Source organism: Notechis scutatus, chromosome 1, assembly GCF_049901735.1.
Source record: "Notechis scutatus isolate UNSWTSFEM ecotype Mainland chromosome 1, rNotScu1.2, whole genome shotgun sequence".
Classification (NCBI taxonomy): domain Eukaryota; kingdom Metazoa; phylum Chordata; class Lepidosauria; order Squamata; family Elapidae; genus Notechis; species Notechis scutatus.
This window is the reverse complement of record NC_142009.1, coordinates 173,630,914-173,645,464: the sequence shown is the minus strand read 5'-3', so window position 1 is coordinate 173,645,464 and position 14,551 is coordinate 173,630,914. Positions and strand designations below refer to the sequence as shown.

At 38.6% G+C, this 14,551-nt stretch overlaps 1 protein-coding gene across 17 annotated transcripts in view; it reads right to left on the bottom strand.

Moving 5' to 3' along the window:
* HYCC2 (hyccin PI4KA lipid kinase complex subunit 2) overlaps nucleotides 1-14,551 on the bottom strand; it is a 66,234-nt gene that overhangs the window by 31,347 nt on the left and 20,336 nt on the right. For all 17 annotated transcript variants that reach the window (XM_087949989.1, XM_087949955.1, XM_087949968.1 and 14 more), the window contains 5 exons: nucleotides 8,685-8,784; nucleotides 6,981-7,058; nucleotides 6,524-6,625; nucleotides 2,353-2,532; nucleotides 1,528-1,608 (listed from right to left, as the gene is read on the bottom strand). In XM_087949989.1, the coding sequence (XP_087806115.1) occupies nucleotides 1,528-1,608; nucleotides 2,353-2,532; nucleotides 6,524-6,625; nucleotides 6,981-7,037 (420 nt within the window). In that variant the 5' untranslated portion in view covers nucleotides 7,038-7,058; nucleotides 8,685-8,784. The remainder of the gene's footprint in view (nucleotides 1-1,527; nucleotides 1,609-2,352; nucleotides 2,533-6,523; nucleotides 6,626-6,980; nucleotides 7,059-8,684; nucleotides 8,785-14,551) is intronic.

Below are 14,551 nucleotides of genomic sequence, written 5' to 3'. Positions count from 1 at the left end.
GGGATAATTTCAAGATCCCAAAAATAAAGTCTAACAAGAAGGAAGGTCTAATTATTATACAAAGTTTAGAAACTCCAATTTAATATCAGATAACAGCTTTCTTTTAGAAACAACTATTAGATTCAACCTACCGTGTTTCTCACAAAATAAGGCCGGGCCTTTTTTTTTTTTGACCCCCGAAAAAACGGCTAAGCCGTCTTTTCGGGGGTGACTTAATTCCCCCCCCCTTGCATCCTCAGGTGGGCGGGCAGCGACAGCTTGGATGTTGACCTAGGCATTGGTGGGGCACTTCGTATCGGGAGACCTTCTGCCACTGTTGCTTTCCCTTCTCCCTTGCTGCTGCGGTGTTTAGAGCAACGCCGTGGTGTTTGGCGCAGCCACGTGCAGCCAGCCAGGGCTCCTCCCTGCAACCGGAGCCTGGCAGAGACACTCGGCTTCAGGCGCTCCTGTCACCGCCTTCCCTTTGCCTTCGAAGGTAAAACCAATTATTTTAAAAATGACGCCCTACTACAACAAAGACTCCCCTGCCCGAGAGGGCAGTCCAACCCCATGTGGGGAGGCGAATCTCCCGGGGCCGCAGCGCAGGATTGGCCCACCTCGGGAGAAGCGCCCAGCCGCCATCCCTGCCTGGTGCCGGGCAGAGTGCGAAGAGCTTCACCTGCAGCGCCCAGCGCAGCTGACAGGCGGGCCCTCCTTCCCGGCAGCAGAGCTCTCATCAAGGCAGCGAGCGCCTCCCCGCCGGACCCTCTGCTCATCCCGCCAGGGCCATGCCAGAGCCGTGCGGGCTGGGCAGAGCCAGGAAAGCGAGCCACAGGTGCGCGCCCACCTGCCAAGCAAAAGAGCCAGGCCGACCTGACCTTGGCTTCCTTCCCAAGTCCCTCCAGCGCGAACCCGAAGGGGCCACCGGGAGAGGCTGCCCAAAGCAGTGATAGTGCCCACCCATCCGTAGACAGGGAGGTGAGGTGATGGCAGCGCTGCTTCCCTGGCCGGCGGAGAGAGCCCGAAGCCGCCCATCCTTTCCACCCCTCACCCAGCCCATCCCCGTCCCCACGAATCTCCAAATGCGCCAGCAACTCCAAACACTGCAGCGGAACGGGCATCAGGCAGAGGCGCTGACTCGGCGGGGCTCAGCTCGGAGGATGCGGCGCAGGCCGTCGCCTTGCCTCCCTGGCTGGCTGCGCCTGGCTGTGCCAAACGCCGCAGCGTTGTTCTAAACGCCGCGGCAGCAAGGGAGAAAGGAAAGCAATGGTGGAGGAAGGTCTCCTGGTACGAAGTGCCCCACCAATGCCAAAGTCAACGCAGGCAGCACCATATCCGGGTATGCAACAAAACTATTTCCTAACGGCAAGCCCCCCCCCCATCATTCCCCCCCATTTCGCATGTTTAATATAAGCCTTAATTTGGGGGGAGGGGCTTAATTTGATTTTATGCCGATAAAACCTGGGCCTTCCTATTGGTGGAGGCCGTATTGTTGGAGAAACACGGTACTTTCTTATCAGAAGTCTAGGAATATGATTGTATTCCTACCTCATGGTAAATTGAAGGTTTTGATAAGGAAGGGATAGTAAAAGATAAAATTTTATTATTCCCATCTTTGTCAGCAATTTCCTATAATATAAAAACATTTGGGAAAGACAAGTTAATATATATAATTATGTCATTTTAATACCAGCAAAATAAACATCCATGAAGTAAAAGAATAATCTTTTAATGAAAGATGAAGACTTTGTTTTAGCAACAGACCAGGCTACAATTTGTAGAGCAGAGGGCTTTCCACAACTTCATTGACAAGAACCTTTTTGCTTTTGCTCAAAAGTCTTGCAAACTCTATTATTCCGTTTATTCAAGCACTTTATTTTGTCTTTACATTTTAAAAAATAAATAATGTGACTTAAAGAAATGATAACATACAAATAACATACAGAAATTGATAAGTTAACAGGCAGAGTAATATTCTTTGGAAACTCATCAGAACCACCAGTCTAGCAATCCAAACAACTGTCAGAAAAGAGAACTGTCCGTGAGATATTAAAAATTCTCACAGAGAGGCAAATAAACTTGCTGAAGAAGATATCATGCAAAGGCCTGGGATTTTTCAGGCAGTAATGCTCAGAAGGAAGGTTCAATTTCATTTTAGTCCTAAGAAGTCTGAAGCCTAGCCTTATCATCTTCCTATTTTGCTTAATGCTGAAATCAACAAGAAATTACACTCTTGTCTTTTGTAGGCTGCTGTCAAATAGTGGCTATGTTATTTTACAGGATTCTTTATGCTGACTGTGGCCTATGGCCTGTCCAACTTTTGAGCTGCATCAATTCAGAAGGTCAGTACATTTTCATTGTAGTCTTACTTACCAAGTTGTAAATTCCTAGAAGTAGGGCTTCGATGCAACCATTGCTCTGCCTATCTTTGCTGACAGTAAGACGCAAATAAACCCAGATGAGTTCTGGCAAGAACTGCAAGGTGAATCTTTTGAGACGAATCTCAGAACTACGGTAAAGTTCAAAGAGTTGGTGGCAGACAGGTTCCAGAAACTGGAGGAGACAAATGATTGTTGTGGTTTACACACTGATATCAATCAATGTTAACTATGACACATTGCCAAAAGAATCATAGCGATGGGAAGTATCATTTAGGACATCAAATTCAACCATTAGTAAGTGTAGGAATCTAAATTAAAGTTTCCCACACAGAGAGCCATGTTGTTTTCATCTGAACATATCTAATGAAAGATGGTTTACCAACAATCTTAGATCTTAGTAAGTGAATTCACTGTTGAACTGCTCTTATGAGCATGTTTTGCTAAACTTTCACCTCAAATAAACTTCTTTTAAGAAGTTTTTCATTTGATGTCTTCAACTATGGAATGACAAATCTTGACCAGAATAGTTCAGATACCTGAAATTACATCCTTTCAGGTATCTGAACTATTCTAGCATATCCTATAACCTCACGTCTTGTCTTCTCAAAGCTAAACACAGCATTTCCCTCCATCCCACTTAGAAGACTTAATTTCTGGAAATTTAATTTCTCACTATCATTGTCATCATCATCTTCATCATTCCTTTTTCTGATCTCTTTCAGTGTGCCTAAAAGTGTAAATAGGAATGATTACAGTATCAAAGCAAGATCTGGCCAATGTAAAAGAGAATAGAACCACTGTTTTCAGTGCTTTTGAACCTATACTTCTGTTGAAGCCATCTAAAATGGTGGTTTCCTTTCTTTTACAGTCATGCCACACTGTTTGTCTCTATGATGGAATGTGCACATGGAGAATCAATGGATAGGAGTTTGGGCAACATAGAGGTTTCCCAGGAAGAAGGGAGTAAATTTAATTAAAGAGAGGCTCAGATTAAGAGACTGCACATTCCCAATTGGATGATGAAGGAAAGAAAAAATTTAGGGTAACTATACCTTAGAATCTCTTAGGATATATCTACTAGATTAGGAGGTTATAGCTTTAGTTTTGCAAGATTGTCCATTAGATGTACACAATAAAGGACTGACTCGATTAGATTTCACTGTATCATTTTTGGCTTTGGACCTGACAGACTCATTATACCATTTATATAGTTTGCTTCTACCTATATAGTTTATAGTAAGCTATAATGCTAAGCCTTCAGAATATTATTATCAAGCCAAGTATTTCCATTAATTAAATAACTCTGCATCTGTCTCTATTAAATTTCAGTCTCTTCATCTTACTTCTCTGAACCATCACAAGTATTCTGATTTTGTTTCTTCTACACTATTAATGATTATATAATAAAAAAGAAAAGAAAATTTACTGTCTTGCCATATAACCTAAATATTATATTATTATATTATTTATCTGAATGTTAAGGGATACTTTAACGTATTATTACCCAGAATTAAGTTATTCATGGTATTCCCACCATTTATGACATACATAATCCAATAAAAATGAGGTGTTAACTTAATAGAACTTTCTGGAAAAAAATCTTCCAATTAAAACTGTATTGTGTAGAGATATACTGCTTTATGATATACTATGGAATATTCCTAGGTATTAGTATCTGATTAACTAGCTTGTAAGAGTTGGAATCTTCTGAAGATAGAAAAAAAAGTTTTCTCCTGGTACTTTGGCATTTTATTGATACTCCAGGATTTCTCAAAGACAATAAACAGTACTTGTCTGGAACACTACCACGTGTTTTTTTTTTTATACTCTGGGATGCAATTTATCCCACTCATTCAAAATAGATACAGTACTGTATTCCCTGATCATATTGTTACCAGCCTCAAGCTGCAATTGTATCCCTTCAAATTATATCTCTTCAAATTGCCTAGAACAGCCAGCCTACAGTTTTGTCAGAAAAGATTTTGACCCTTTGTTTATTACTTGTTAGCATTTTATTTTTATCAAATTATTTATTAAATTGTTTTTACCATGTTATTTTATAAAATCACTTTTAAAAGTCCAATAAAAAAGGAAATAGACTGAAAGCTAAGATCTACAAAGTCTTACAAGAAGCAAAAGAAAGTATGATCTCTGTAACTCAGTTCAGTAAACATACTTGAAATTAAACTATCTTTTCTAATACATCTATTTTTATTTCTGACTGTACTTACATTGTGTTTCTTTCTTCCAACCTTGTAGAGATTCTAACAGATCACATCACACACATTTATTTTCTTAAGAAATACAACAAAACCAAATAGTACAATACTTAGCTCATTTTAAAAGCTAAAAGAGATTTTAAAAGTCTGCTTTCAAAGACACAAGTTCAACTGAGTTTTAACATAGAAATCTTGTTAATCATCCCACCAAAAAGCAATGGAACAAAGATCAGATTGACTGCTGTAGAAAAGTTTAACTTGTTAGTACAAGATTCCTATGAGTCACACATGAACTCTTAAGAACTTGGATCATGTAATGTTATAATTACATGTCTGCTCTAGGTAGCTTGGGTATTCCACCTCTTATATTTTTCACAGGAAGATAATACTTTATGAAAAGAGACAGGCCAATGTTCCAATAGGATGTATGGGATACTAAGGACATAGCGATGCCATCCAACAAAAGGAACCCATAAAGAAACAGCCTTGGAAATAGAAGACCAAGAAAAGGCTAGACAAAAGCATCTCAGTTATTGCCAGATTGCCTTGGATATTCCCTATAGATGGTTAGAACTATTGCAGGACCCACTGTTAAGAGCAAAAGGGGAGCCCCAGGACCTGAATCCTGATCATGGCCTGGTCCAGTGCCAGAAACTCAATCAGGACCACATATAACCAGGCAGCATAGGACTGAGACCCTCCCCTCTCTGAGCATTTTAAAAACATGCTTAGGAGGGAGAAGTTGCATTTTGTCTTTTAAAATGTGCCAAGGGCCAAGGGCATATTTTCCGCAGTTATTCTGAAATAATATTCTTGCAGGTTCCATAATCTAATGAGATATTTCCATCCAATCATACAATTTTTCTAATCTTTCTTATTTCCAAACACCCCTTGGAAAAAATATTTCAACTGTTGGTTCATATTGTATTTAATCTCTTAGAAAAACAAAAATATATTCATTTTAATAATCTTCCTATCGAGTTTCTTTCCTTTATCTTACCCTTCTCCCAGGTGCTCAGATGGCATTTATAGCATTTCTGAAATAGCTTGGGCTAAGAGAGAGCAACTACCTAACAAACATGCGGTGAGTTTCCAGGGCTTAGCATGGACTAGAAGTCTGGGACTTTCTGATCCTACTTCATCACCCTAAACTCTTTATCACGTAGGCTCTCTTTCAAATAACCAACTAAGAAACAAAAGGTAATCATGCTTATTTAACCTGAAGATACAAGTAAAGTCTTTGTTCAAGTGAGCACTAAAGTGGGAAATGTTTAACAATTAACTCTGATAGCTCCATTGCCATTGTCATGCAGCTAGTTGGCAAATGGCTGATCAGCATGCCAGCATTTGTAGCTGTGCTCTGCTCTCGAGAATCCAGAAAATTTAATAATCAGCTCCAGCACAATAGTCCCATCTGCAACAAACTTTCTACAATGCAAAAAATTTAATATTTTACTCCATCTTATTCAAGCAGCAAATCTTGAGTGTAATATAATATTTCAAATATATAGTGTTTAACTTGAAAACATTTTCCTGATGAAGACAAATGAAATAGAACAACACAGAATAGATAGAAGCAAACTGTTATTCATACTAATTTGTCAAAGAAACAATACATAAGGAGTTTCTATATGAACTGTATTAACAGCAATAGCAATAGCACTAGTTATATACCACTTCACAATGCTTTTACAGCCTCTCTAAGCAGTTTACAGAGTCAGTAAATTGCCCCCAACAGTCTGGGTCCTCATTTTACCCACCTCGGAACAATGGAAGGCCGAGTCAACCTTGCAGCTGCTGAGATTCCAACTGCCAAATTGCAGACAGCTGGCAGGCAGCAGTAGTAGCCTGCAGTACTGTATTCTAACCACTGTGCCACTGCAGCTCTTGTACACATAATGTACATATTGTTGCCCTTTTAACAGTGATTTGATTGTTTCATACCTCATTATTTGGATCTTGAATAACTTTATAAAGAGCTGGCACTAATATTTTCTTCCGATGAAGTGTTGCTGCATAATTGGAAATCTGCATTTCAGGTAATGCCTAAGAAAAAAAAACAGAAGCAAGAAGAACGTGTTCCACATCAAGACTGGCTTGAATTTTCTTATCATTATCATTCACTGAACAAGCTATAGTGACCTAAATCACATTGATGAGATTCATACATTACACTAAACAAAAAACAAAAACAAACAATCCATATTTTGGCTTAGTGTTATTATCTATTCTGGATCACCACTGTAAGCTAGGAAAGAAAATATTATCTATAAATCCTCAGCAAACAATTGCAAAAGAAAAATTGGGTGGAGGGGAGACAGTGATATCACACAAAATTTCTTCAGATTTAGCAGCCAAATATAGAAGTTATTAAAACATATTCACCTTTTAAAATTCTCACCTTGAATTCTGATAGCCATTCCTCTACCACACCACGTTCTGATCCAAGCATTTTCATAAGACTTCTATTTTTTATTACCTTTGAGGAGGAAGAATATTAAAAGGGAACAGTGTTAGTGTCTCAATTATGTAATTTTATCTCTGAAAATCCATATGTTCATCATCCCTTCTAATAATAAATCTGGCTATGGTATAATGGATTCATACAAAGGATGGTACAAAGGTTTCATAAATGTAGTATCATTTGAATTCAAGAAACTTTATTTGCTGATGAGCAATTATAAAACATCTATTAAATAAATAATGAGAATGAAAAATACACATGTAGAAAGACTAGAAAGGAAATTAAACAATATAAGAATGTTCTGTTTCAAGTCATAATACTGACTTCTCAAATCCATTGTTTATTTTATTTTTATATTTAACCACCAGTCAATCCAATATTTAATTTGAACCAAATTATAAAGTTTTGTAATTATGTTATGTAAATGTTCTGAGTTTTTGCAGAAGTAAATGTTAGATAAGCTTAGAATGAGTTTAAAAGATTAGAACAAGTGGAACAATTGTTGGAAACTGAGCCTTTAAATTAATTCAACAGTAATGTAAATGAAAAATAATTGCTAGAGGTTAAAATAGAATGCTAAAGATTAATATTAGTGCATTAACACCAGAGAACATTCTGTTTACGTACTGTATCTGTAAATGTAACTGGAAAAGGCTGCTCAGCTCTGTCCTGATAAACTACTGTATTTGCATTCTATTTATTTTCTTTATTTTAAATCCTCTTTTTAAAATAACATTTTAGTAGTTTTTTTCCTTGTTATTTTGCTTGCCAGAATATCAAACAATAGTAGATTTAAGGCAATAGGCTACACAAATAGATAAAAGTTTTAGCAAGATAAACTTCTCTTTGCCTAACTCAATATTTGTAAACTTCTCGTTTGGTAATAACTGAAAGACTGCATGGCATTTCCTTTTTGTTTGAGACTATATTGTTGGCTGTAGGGAGTTAACATGAAGATCTGTTAAATGATGATGGCAGTGTATGGTATTGAAAAATTTCCCTTTCTCCTAATCTAACTTCCCTAAGCCAATTTCCCCTCAAATCTCCTGGATCCATAAATGTCTATGCATACATCTCATCACTTAGCAATAACATCTCAATAAATTACGTGCAAAACTTAAATGCTATTAATTCAATAATCTAATGTCATTGGCTAGTCAAATCCAGTAGAGAGGAATCAAATAATATATGATCACCTAGTTTTGAATACATTTTAAGAAAAGAAAGTTGGAGAGTACTTGCCTTATCACAAATAGATTGCCATTGTGGAGTCCTTGGTGCTTCTTGAGCTTAGTTATTTAAGATATTGTTTAGTGACTGATTATTTGTCTGGTATTAATCCTCGAGATTAACAATTCCTTAATCAAGGACCTACCAAATTAGACAATCAATCAATCAATGAATAACTGCCTAATCAAGGAACTACCAAGGAGAAAACAATCACCCCATCAAACCCTTCTAGTACCGAAGATGTTGCCTCATTGGGAAATATCTGCAGGGAAAAACCCAACCTTAGAAAGAATCAAGGAGTCCACAATTCAACCTCAAGCTATATATATTTTCTTCTATTGGTACTAAGTTGTCATCATTTAGCTCCCCTTTAAAATACATTTTAACAGTAAACAAGATGTTACAATCTACCTCTATTTGGATAAATTAGTTTTCTAATTGAACTGGTGGGTGAATGCTGCCATTTCCCAGTCTGGAATACATCTGATAGTGCTTCATCAAATCATGGAAACTGTCAAAAACAAAAACATGAGACAAACACATTTTTAAAAATACAAAATATAAACAAAACTATGCTGCTATACTTTTGGCTTTCAAATTCTACAGACTTGAAGTTAAAGCATATATTATAATATAATATAATATAATAAATATAATATAATATAATATAATAAATATAATATAATATAATAAATATAATATAATATAATAAATATAATATAATATAATATAATTAATATAATATAATATAATATAATATAATATAATATAATATAATATAATATAATATAATATAATATAATATAATATAATATAATAATATAATATAATAATATAATATAATATAATATAATATAATATAATAAATATAATAATATAATATAATATAATATAATATAATATAATATAATATAATATAATATAATATAATATAATATAATATAATATAATATAATATAATATAATATAATATAATATAATAAATATAATATAATATAATAAATATATATAACATAACATAACATAACACAACATAATATAATATAATAAATATAATATAATAATAGAACTCTTCAACTCAGTGGTTTTCAACCATTTCTTCACCCTTTAAATACCTTTTGTGGCCACGGAACAAAAGAATGCTCAATAGCAAGCACTGGAGAAGAGACCTTGTGTGTTTCACCCACTCTCTGCCCATCTTCCAAGTCACTGAATTTGAAGAGGTAACTGGCAAAAACAGTGGTGCTATAACATCTGACTTTCCAATAACATCTGACTTTGGAGGAGAAGATATATAATAGGACAACAATTCCTATTTCTCTCATGCTCCTCCTTTCTGTATTATTCCTTTTCTACAGCCTCTATTAGGGCTTTATCTACAAGTTTAGGTTTTGTGAAAGGCACTGTCAACAGTGGTCTCTCCCAAGGCAGTGTTCTAGGACCTACTCTCTTCATACTCTACATAAATGACCTCTGTGATCATATTAAGAGCAACTGTGTTCTCTTCGCTGATGATGTAAAGCTATTCAACACCGCAGACAATACTACTACTCTCCAAAAAGACCTTGACTATGTATCAGAATGGTGAATCAAATGGCAACTTCAAATCTCAACAAATAAATGTTCTGTCTTACATATTGGCAAAAAAATCAGAAAATAAAATACAAGCTAAATAGTCAAGACCTTGTTGAGAATCCAAACTCTGTCAAGGACCTTGGAGTACTCATCTCTAATGATCTAAGTGCTAGAGCCCACTGTAACTACATAGCCAAAAAGGCATTAAGAGTTGTTAATCTAATCCTATGTAGCTTCTTCTCTGGTAATATCACACTACTAACTAGAGCATACAAAACATTTGCTAGACCTGTACTTGAATACAGTTCATCAGTCTGTAACCCATATCATGTATCTGATATTAACACAATTGAGAAAATCCAGAAATATTTCACAAGAGTTCTCCGCTCCTCTACTCATTGCAGAATACCTTATGCCACCAAACTTGAAATTCTAGACCTAGAAAACCTAGAACTATGTCGCCTTCGGTCCGATCTAAATATAGTATATAAAATCATACATCGCAATGTCCTACCTGCAAATGAATACTTCAGCTTCAGTCATAACAATGCAAGAGCACACAACAGATACAAACTCAAGATTAAAACTTGATTGCAGAAAATATGACTTCAGCGGCAGAGTGTTCAATGTCTGGAATACTCTACCTGACTCTCTTCCCCAAACCCCAAAAACTTTAACCTTAAACTGTCTAATATTGACCTCATCCCCTTCCTAAGAGGCCTGTAGGGGGCGTGCATAAGTGCACCAATCGTGCCTACCGTCCCTGTCCTATTGTTTCTTTTTATTTTTCTTATAAGTATCCATCTCATGTATTCAAAACTATGTTTATTCTTATACCTGTATCTTGTAAGTGATTGACAAATCAAATAAATAAATAAATAAATAAATAAATAAATAAATAAATAATAAATGAATGAATGAATGAATGAATGAATGAATGAATGAATGAATGAATGAATAAATAAATAAATAAATAAATAAATAAATGAGACATTGATCCAAGGGGAACCAACAGGCCCAAGGCTGTTGTTCTCCCTACCCTCAGTCTTTGAATGTACCAGTTAAAAAACATACTTATTGTAATAATAAAATACAAAGCTCGTACTCAATTCTGAGAATGAATGATTTCACACATTAAAGAAAAACTAATTCTTTTTTTTTCTAGCTATAATTCAGAGTTACAAACAAACCCTAAATTTTGGTTAATTTTAAGGAAAGTTTGGTGAAATGAACCAGCTTCATGTTTTAAGCTGCCTAATCAACTCCAATTTATCAAATCCAATCACTATACTAAACTGTAATTGATAATAAAGGAACAAAAACTTGTAATATTCTCTTTATAGCTATGCCATAAGGCGTGTGTCATCTGAGATTTGCTAACTCTTGCTCCTGTAACAATAATCAAAATTTACTGTAACATCCAAAATGACCTTATGCAGTGTAAAAACTGTAGTGTAAAAACAAGTACAATGTTTGTTTTCCAAGAATAAAATACTTTTCTAAGAAGAGTATCCTCCCTTCCTCTTTTGTTTTGTTTTTAAAATATCCTTCCGACATATCAATCCTTTTTTTCCTTTATGTACACTGAGAGCATATGCACCAAAGACAAATTCCTTGTGTGTCCAATCACACTTGGTCAATAAAGAATTCTATTCTATTCTATCTATTTAAAACATAGGATCCATTAACAGGAATTTACAGAAGCAAGTTCCCCATATTACGGTGTGGGGGGGGGATCATTTAACAAAATGATAAATATTTTATTGGATGTGAAACAATAAACCCATGCTCAGAAGCATGAATACTAACAGGCTATCTCAAGAGTTTCATTTCATATCATTCTGCTTAACTTTATATTTTATCAGCATCCCTTACAGCTTCAGTGAAGCTAGAACTAGTAGTACTCTTCTGTTCTCAACCAGCACATATACTACGGAAGCATCAGCACTTGGTAACATTTGTACTCAACTGTGCTTTAGAGAAGAGGCCTATATTCCAATGATGTTGAGGTGTAGCATTCATTAGAGACTGAAATCCCATTACTGAACACCTAAGATAACACAGAATATTGATTTGTCATAAAGCTAAGAAGTACATTTTAATTTCCTATTCCAAACACAGTGAAAAAATATATTTTACAATCAGTGTCAAATTGCCATTTAAATTTTTCCATGTTAGTATAAAAGTACAACTAAATACCAGTTGGCATGTACAGGTAGTTCTCAACTTATGATCACAATTGGGACGAGAATGTCTGTGACTAACAACGGTTAAGTGAGTCAAGCCCAATTTTACGACCTCTTTTGCCATGGTTATTAAGCAAATTTACTAGAGTTGTTAAGTGAATCTTGCCTCCCCCATTGACTTTGCTTGTCAGAAGCCATCTGGGAAGATCGCAAATGGTGATCACACGATCCCAGGACACTACAACCAGTGGTGGGATTCAATTATTTTTGCCACCGCTTCGGTGGGCATGCCTTGGTGGGTGCGCTTTGCGCATGCACACCCTTTGCATGCACGCACACGCCAAATGTGCACTTTGCACAGGCGCAGTGGCATTCTAACTCGCCTCCTGCAAGCCTGCACGATCCCAGTCGCTCCAGCAGCTGCTGCGCAGCACTCTGCTGTGCCACGCAAAGCAGCTGCGCTTCAAATTCAGTGGATAAAGGTGTGTATGGGAGCCCGGGTGGGCCCAACAGCAGAGCGGTGGAGAGAACCGGTTCCGTCTCCACTGCTCATCACGGCTACTGGCTCACCAGAACTGGGCAGAACTGGTAGAATATCACCACTGACTACAACCATCATAAATACATGCTGATTGTCAATACAACTGCATACAAACAAGTGATCTTTTAGTATGATGCAAGGATACATTTAAGTAAACGGACTTTAAGCAAACATAAGCTCAGTCTATGTTTTTTATAAATTCTACTCTGTTCAATGGACATTATTTGCACCTATGGGCTTTATGCAGGTTTTCATGAAATATTCAAGGCAGAACAATGTATCTTATAGCTTAATAGAGGTGTGAAACATTGATAATCACTGCCTTAAAGCTTTTATTTACTTGAAAATTTAGCACTGAAGATAAATTTGTGCACTTATTCAAGAAAGATAATATATACTATGTACTATATTTGTATTACCGTGTTTCTCACATAATAAGGCCGGGCCTTTTTTTTTGACCCAAAAACGGCTAGGACGTCTTTTCGAGGTGACTTAATTCTCCCCCTTGCATCCTCGGGTGGGTGGGCGGGCGGCGACAGCTTGGATATTCGGGAGACCTTCGGGTTCGGCCCACCGTTGCTTTCCCTTCTCCCTTGCTGCCGTGGCATTTGGCGCAGCCACGTGCGGCCAGTCAGGGCTCCTCCCTGCAACCGGAGCCCTGAGGAGACACTTGGCTGGCGCTCCCGTCTTCCCTTTGCTTTGAAGGTAAAGCGAATTATTTTACAAAGTCTCCCCTGCCCGAGAGGGCAGCCCACCACGTGGGAGGCTAATCTCCCGGGGCCTCTTCCGTTCCTCCCGACCTCCCTACACTGCGCGCCTCTGACGCGCCGCTCCTTCAGCCCAGCGAGCTCTTCCACCTCAAAGAAAGGCCAGGCGGGTGGCTGCGGAGCAGCAGCAGCGGAGTCTGAGCTGCTCGCAGCGAAACAGCCACCACCCGTAGCCGACGCTGGGAGAACGGCGAGGTTAGCGCCGCCAGCCCGGGTGAGATTTGGGAACGAGGGGCAGGAGGAGCGTGCACACACCGCGCTCACTTTCCCAGCTTTGCCCAGCCCTTACGGCTATGGCGCGGCCCTGGCAGGATGAGCGGAGGGTCCGGCGGGGAGGCGCTCGCTGCCCGCCAGGGCCGCGCCAGAGCTGTAAGGGCTGGGCAAAGCTGGGAAAGTGAGCCGCGGGTGTGTGCGTGCCTCCTCCTGCCCCTCGTTCCCAAATCTCGCCCGGGCTGGCGGCCGCTAACCTCGCTCGTTCTCCCGCGTCGGGCTACGGGTGGTGGCTGTTTCCGCTGCGAGCAGCTCAGACCCGCTGCTGCTGCTCCGCAGCCACCCGCCTGGCCTTTCTTTGAGGTGGAAGAGCTCGCTGGGCTAAAGGGAGCGGCGCGTCAGAGGCGCGCAGCGTAGGGAGGTCGGGAGGAACGGAAGAGGCCCCGGAAATTAGCCTCTCCACGTGGGTTGGGCTGCCCTCTCGGGCAGGGAGGCTTTGTAAAATAATTCACTTTACCTTCGAAAGCAAAGGGAAGACGGAGCGCCTGAAGCCAAGTGTCTCCTCAGGGCTCCGGTTGCAGGGAGGAGCCCTGACTGGCCGCACGTGGCTGCGCCAAACGCCGCGGCAGCAAGGGAGAAGGGGCAGCAAGGGAGAAGGGAGAAGCAACGGTGGAAGGTCTCCCAATATGAAGTGCCCCACCAACGCAGGCAGCACCATATCCGGGCATGCAACAAAAGTACTTACTAACGGCAAGCCCCCCCCCCCCGCTCTCCCCCCCCCATTTCGCATGTTTAATATGGGGCTTAATTTGGGGGGAGGGGCTTAATTTGATTTTATGCCAATAAAACATGGTGGGGCTTCCTATTGGTGGAGGCCGTATTGTTGGAGAAACACGGTATTTATATTTAGTTATAGACTGTATTAAATTATTTCAAAATTTATATCAGTGATATATAAATGTAGTTTCTACTGAAAAATAATGGAAAATTAAATCTCTC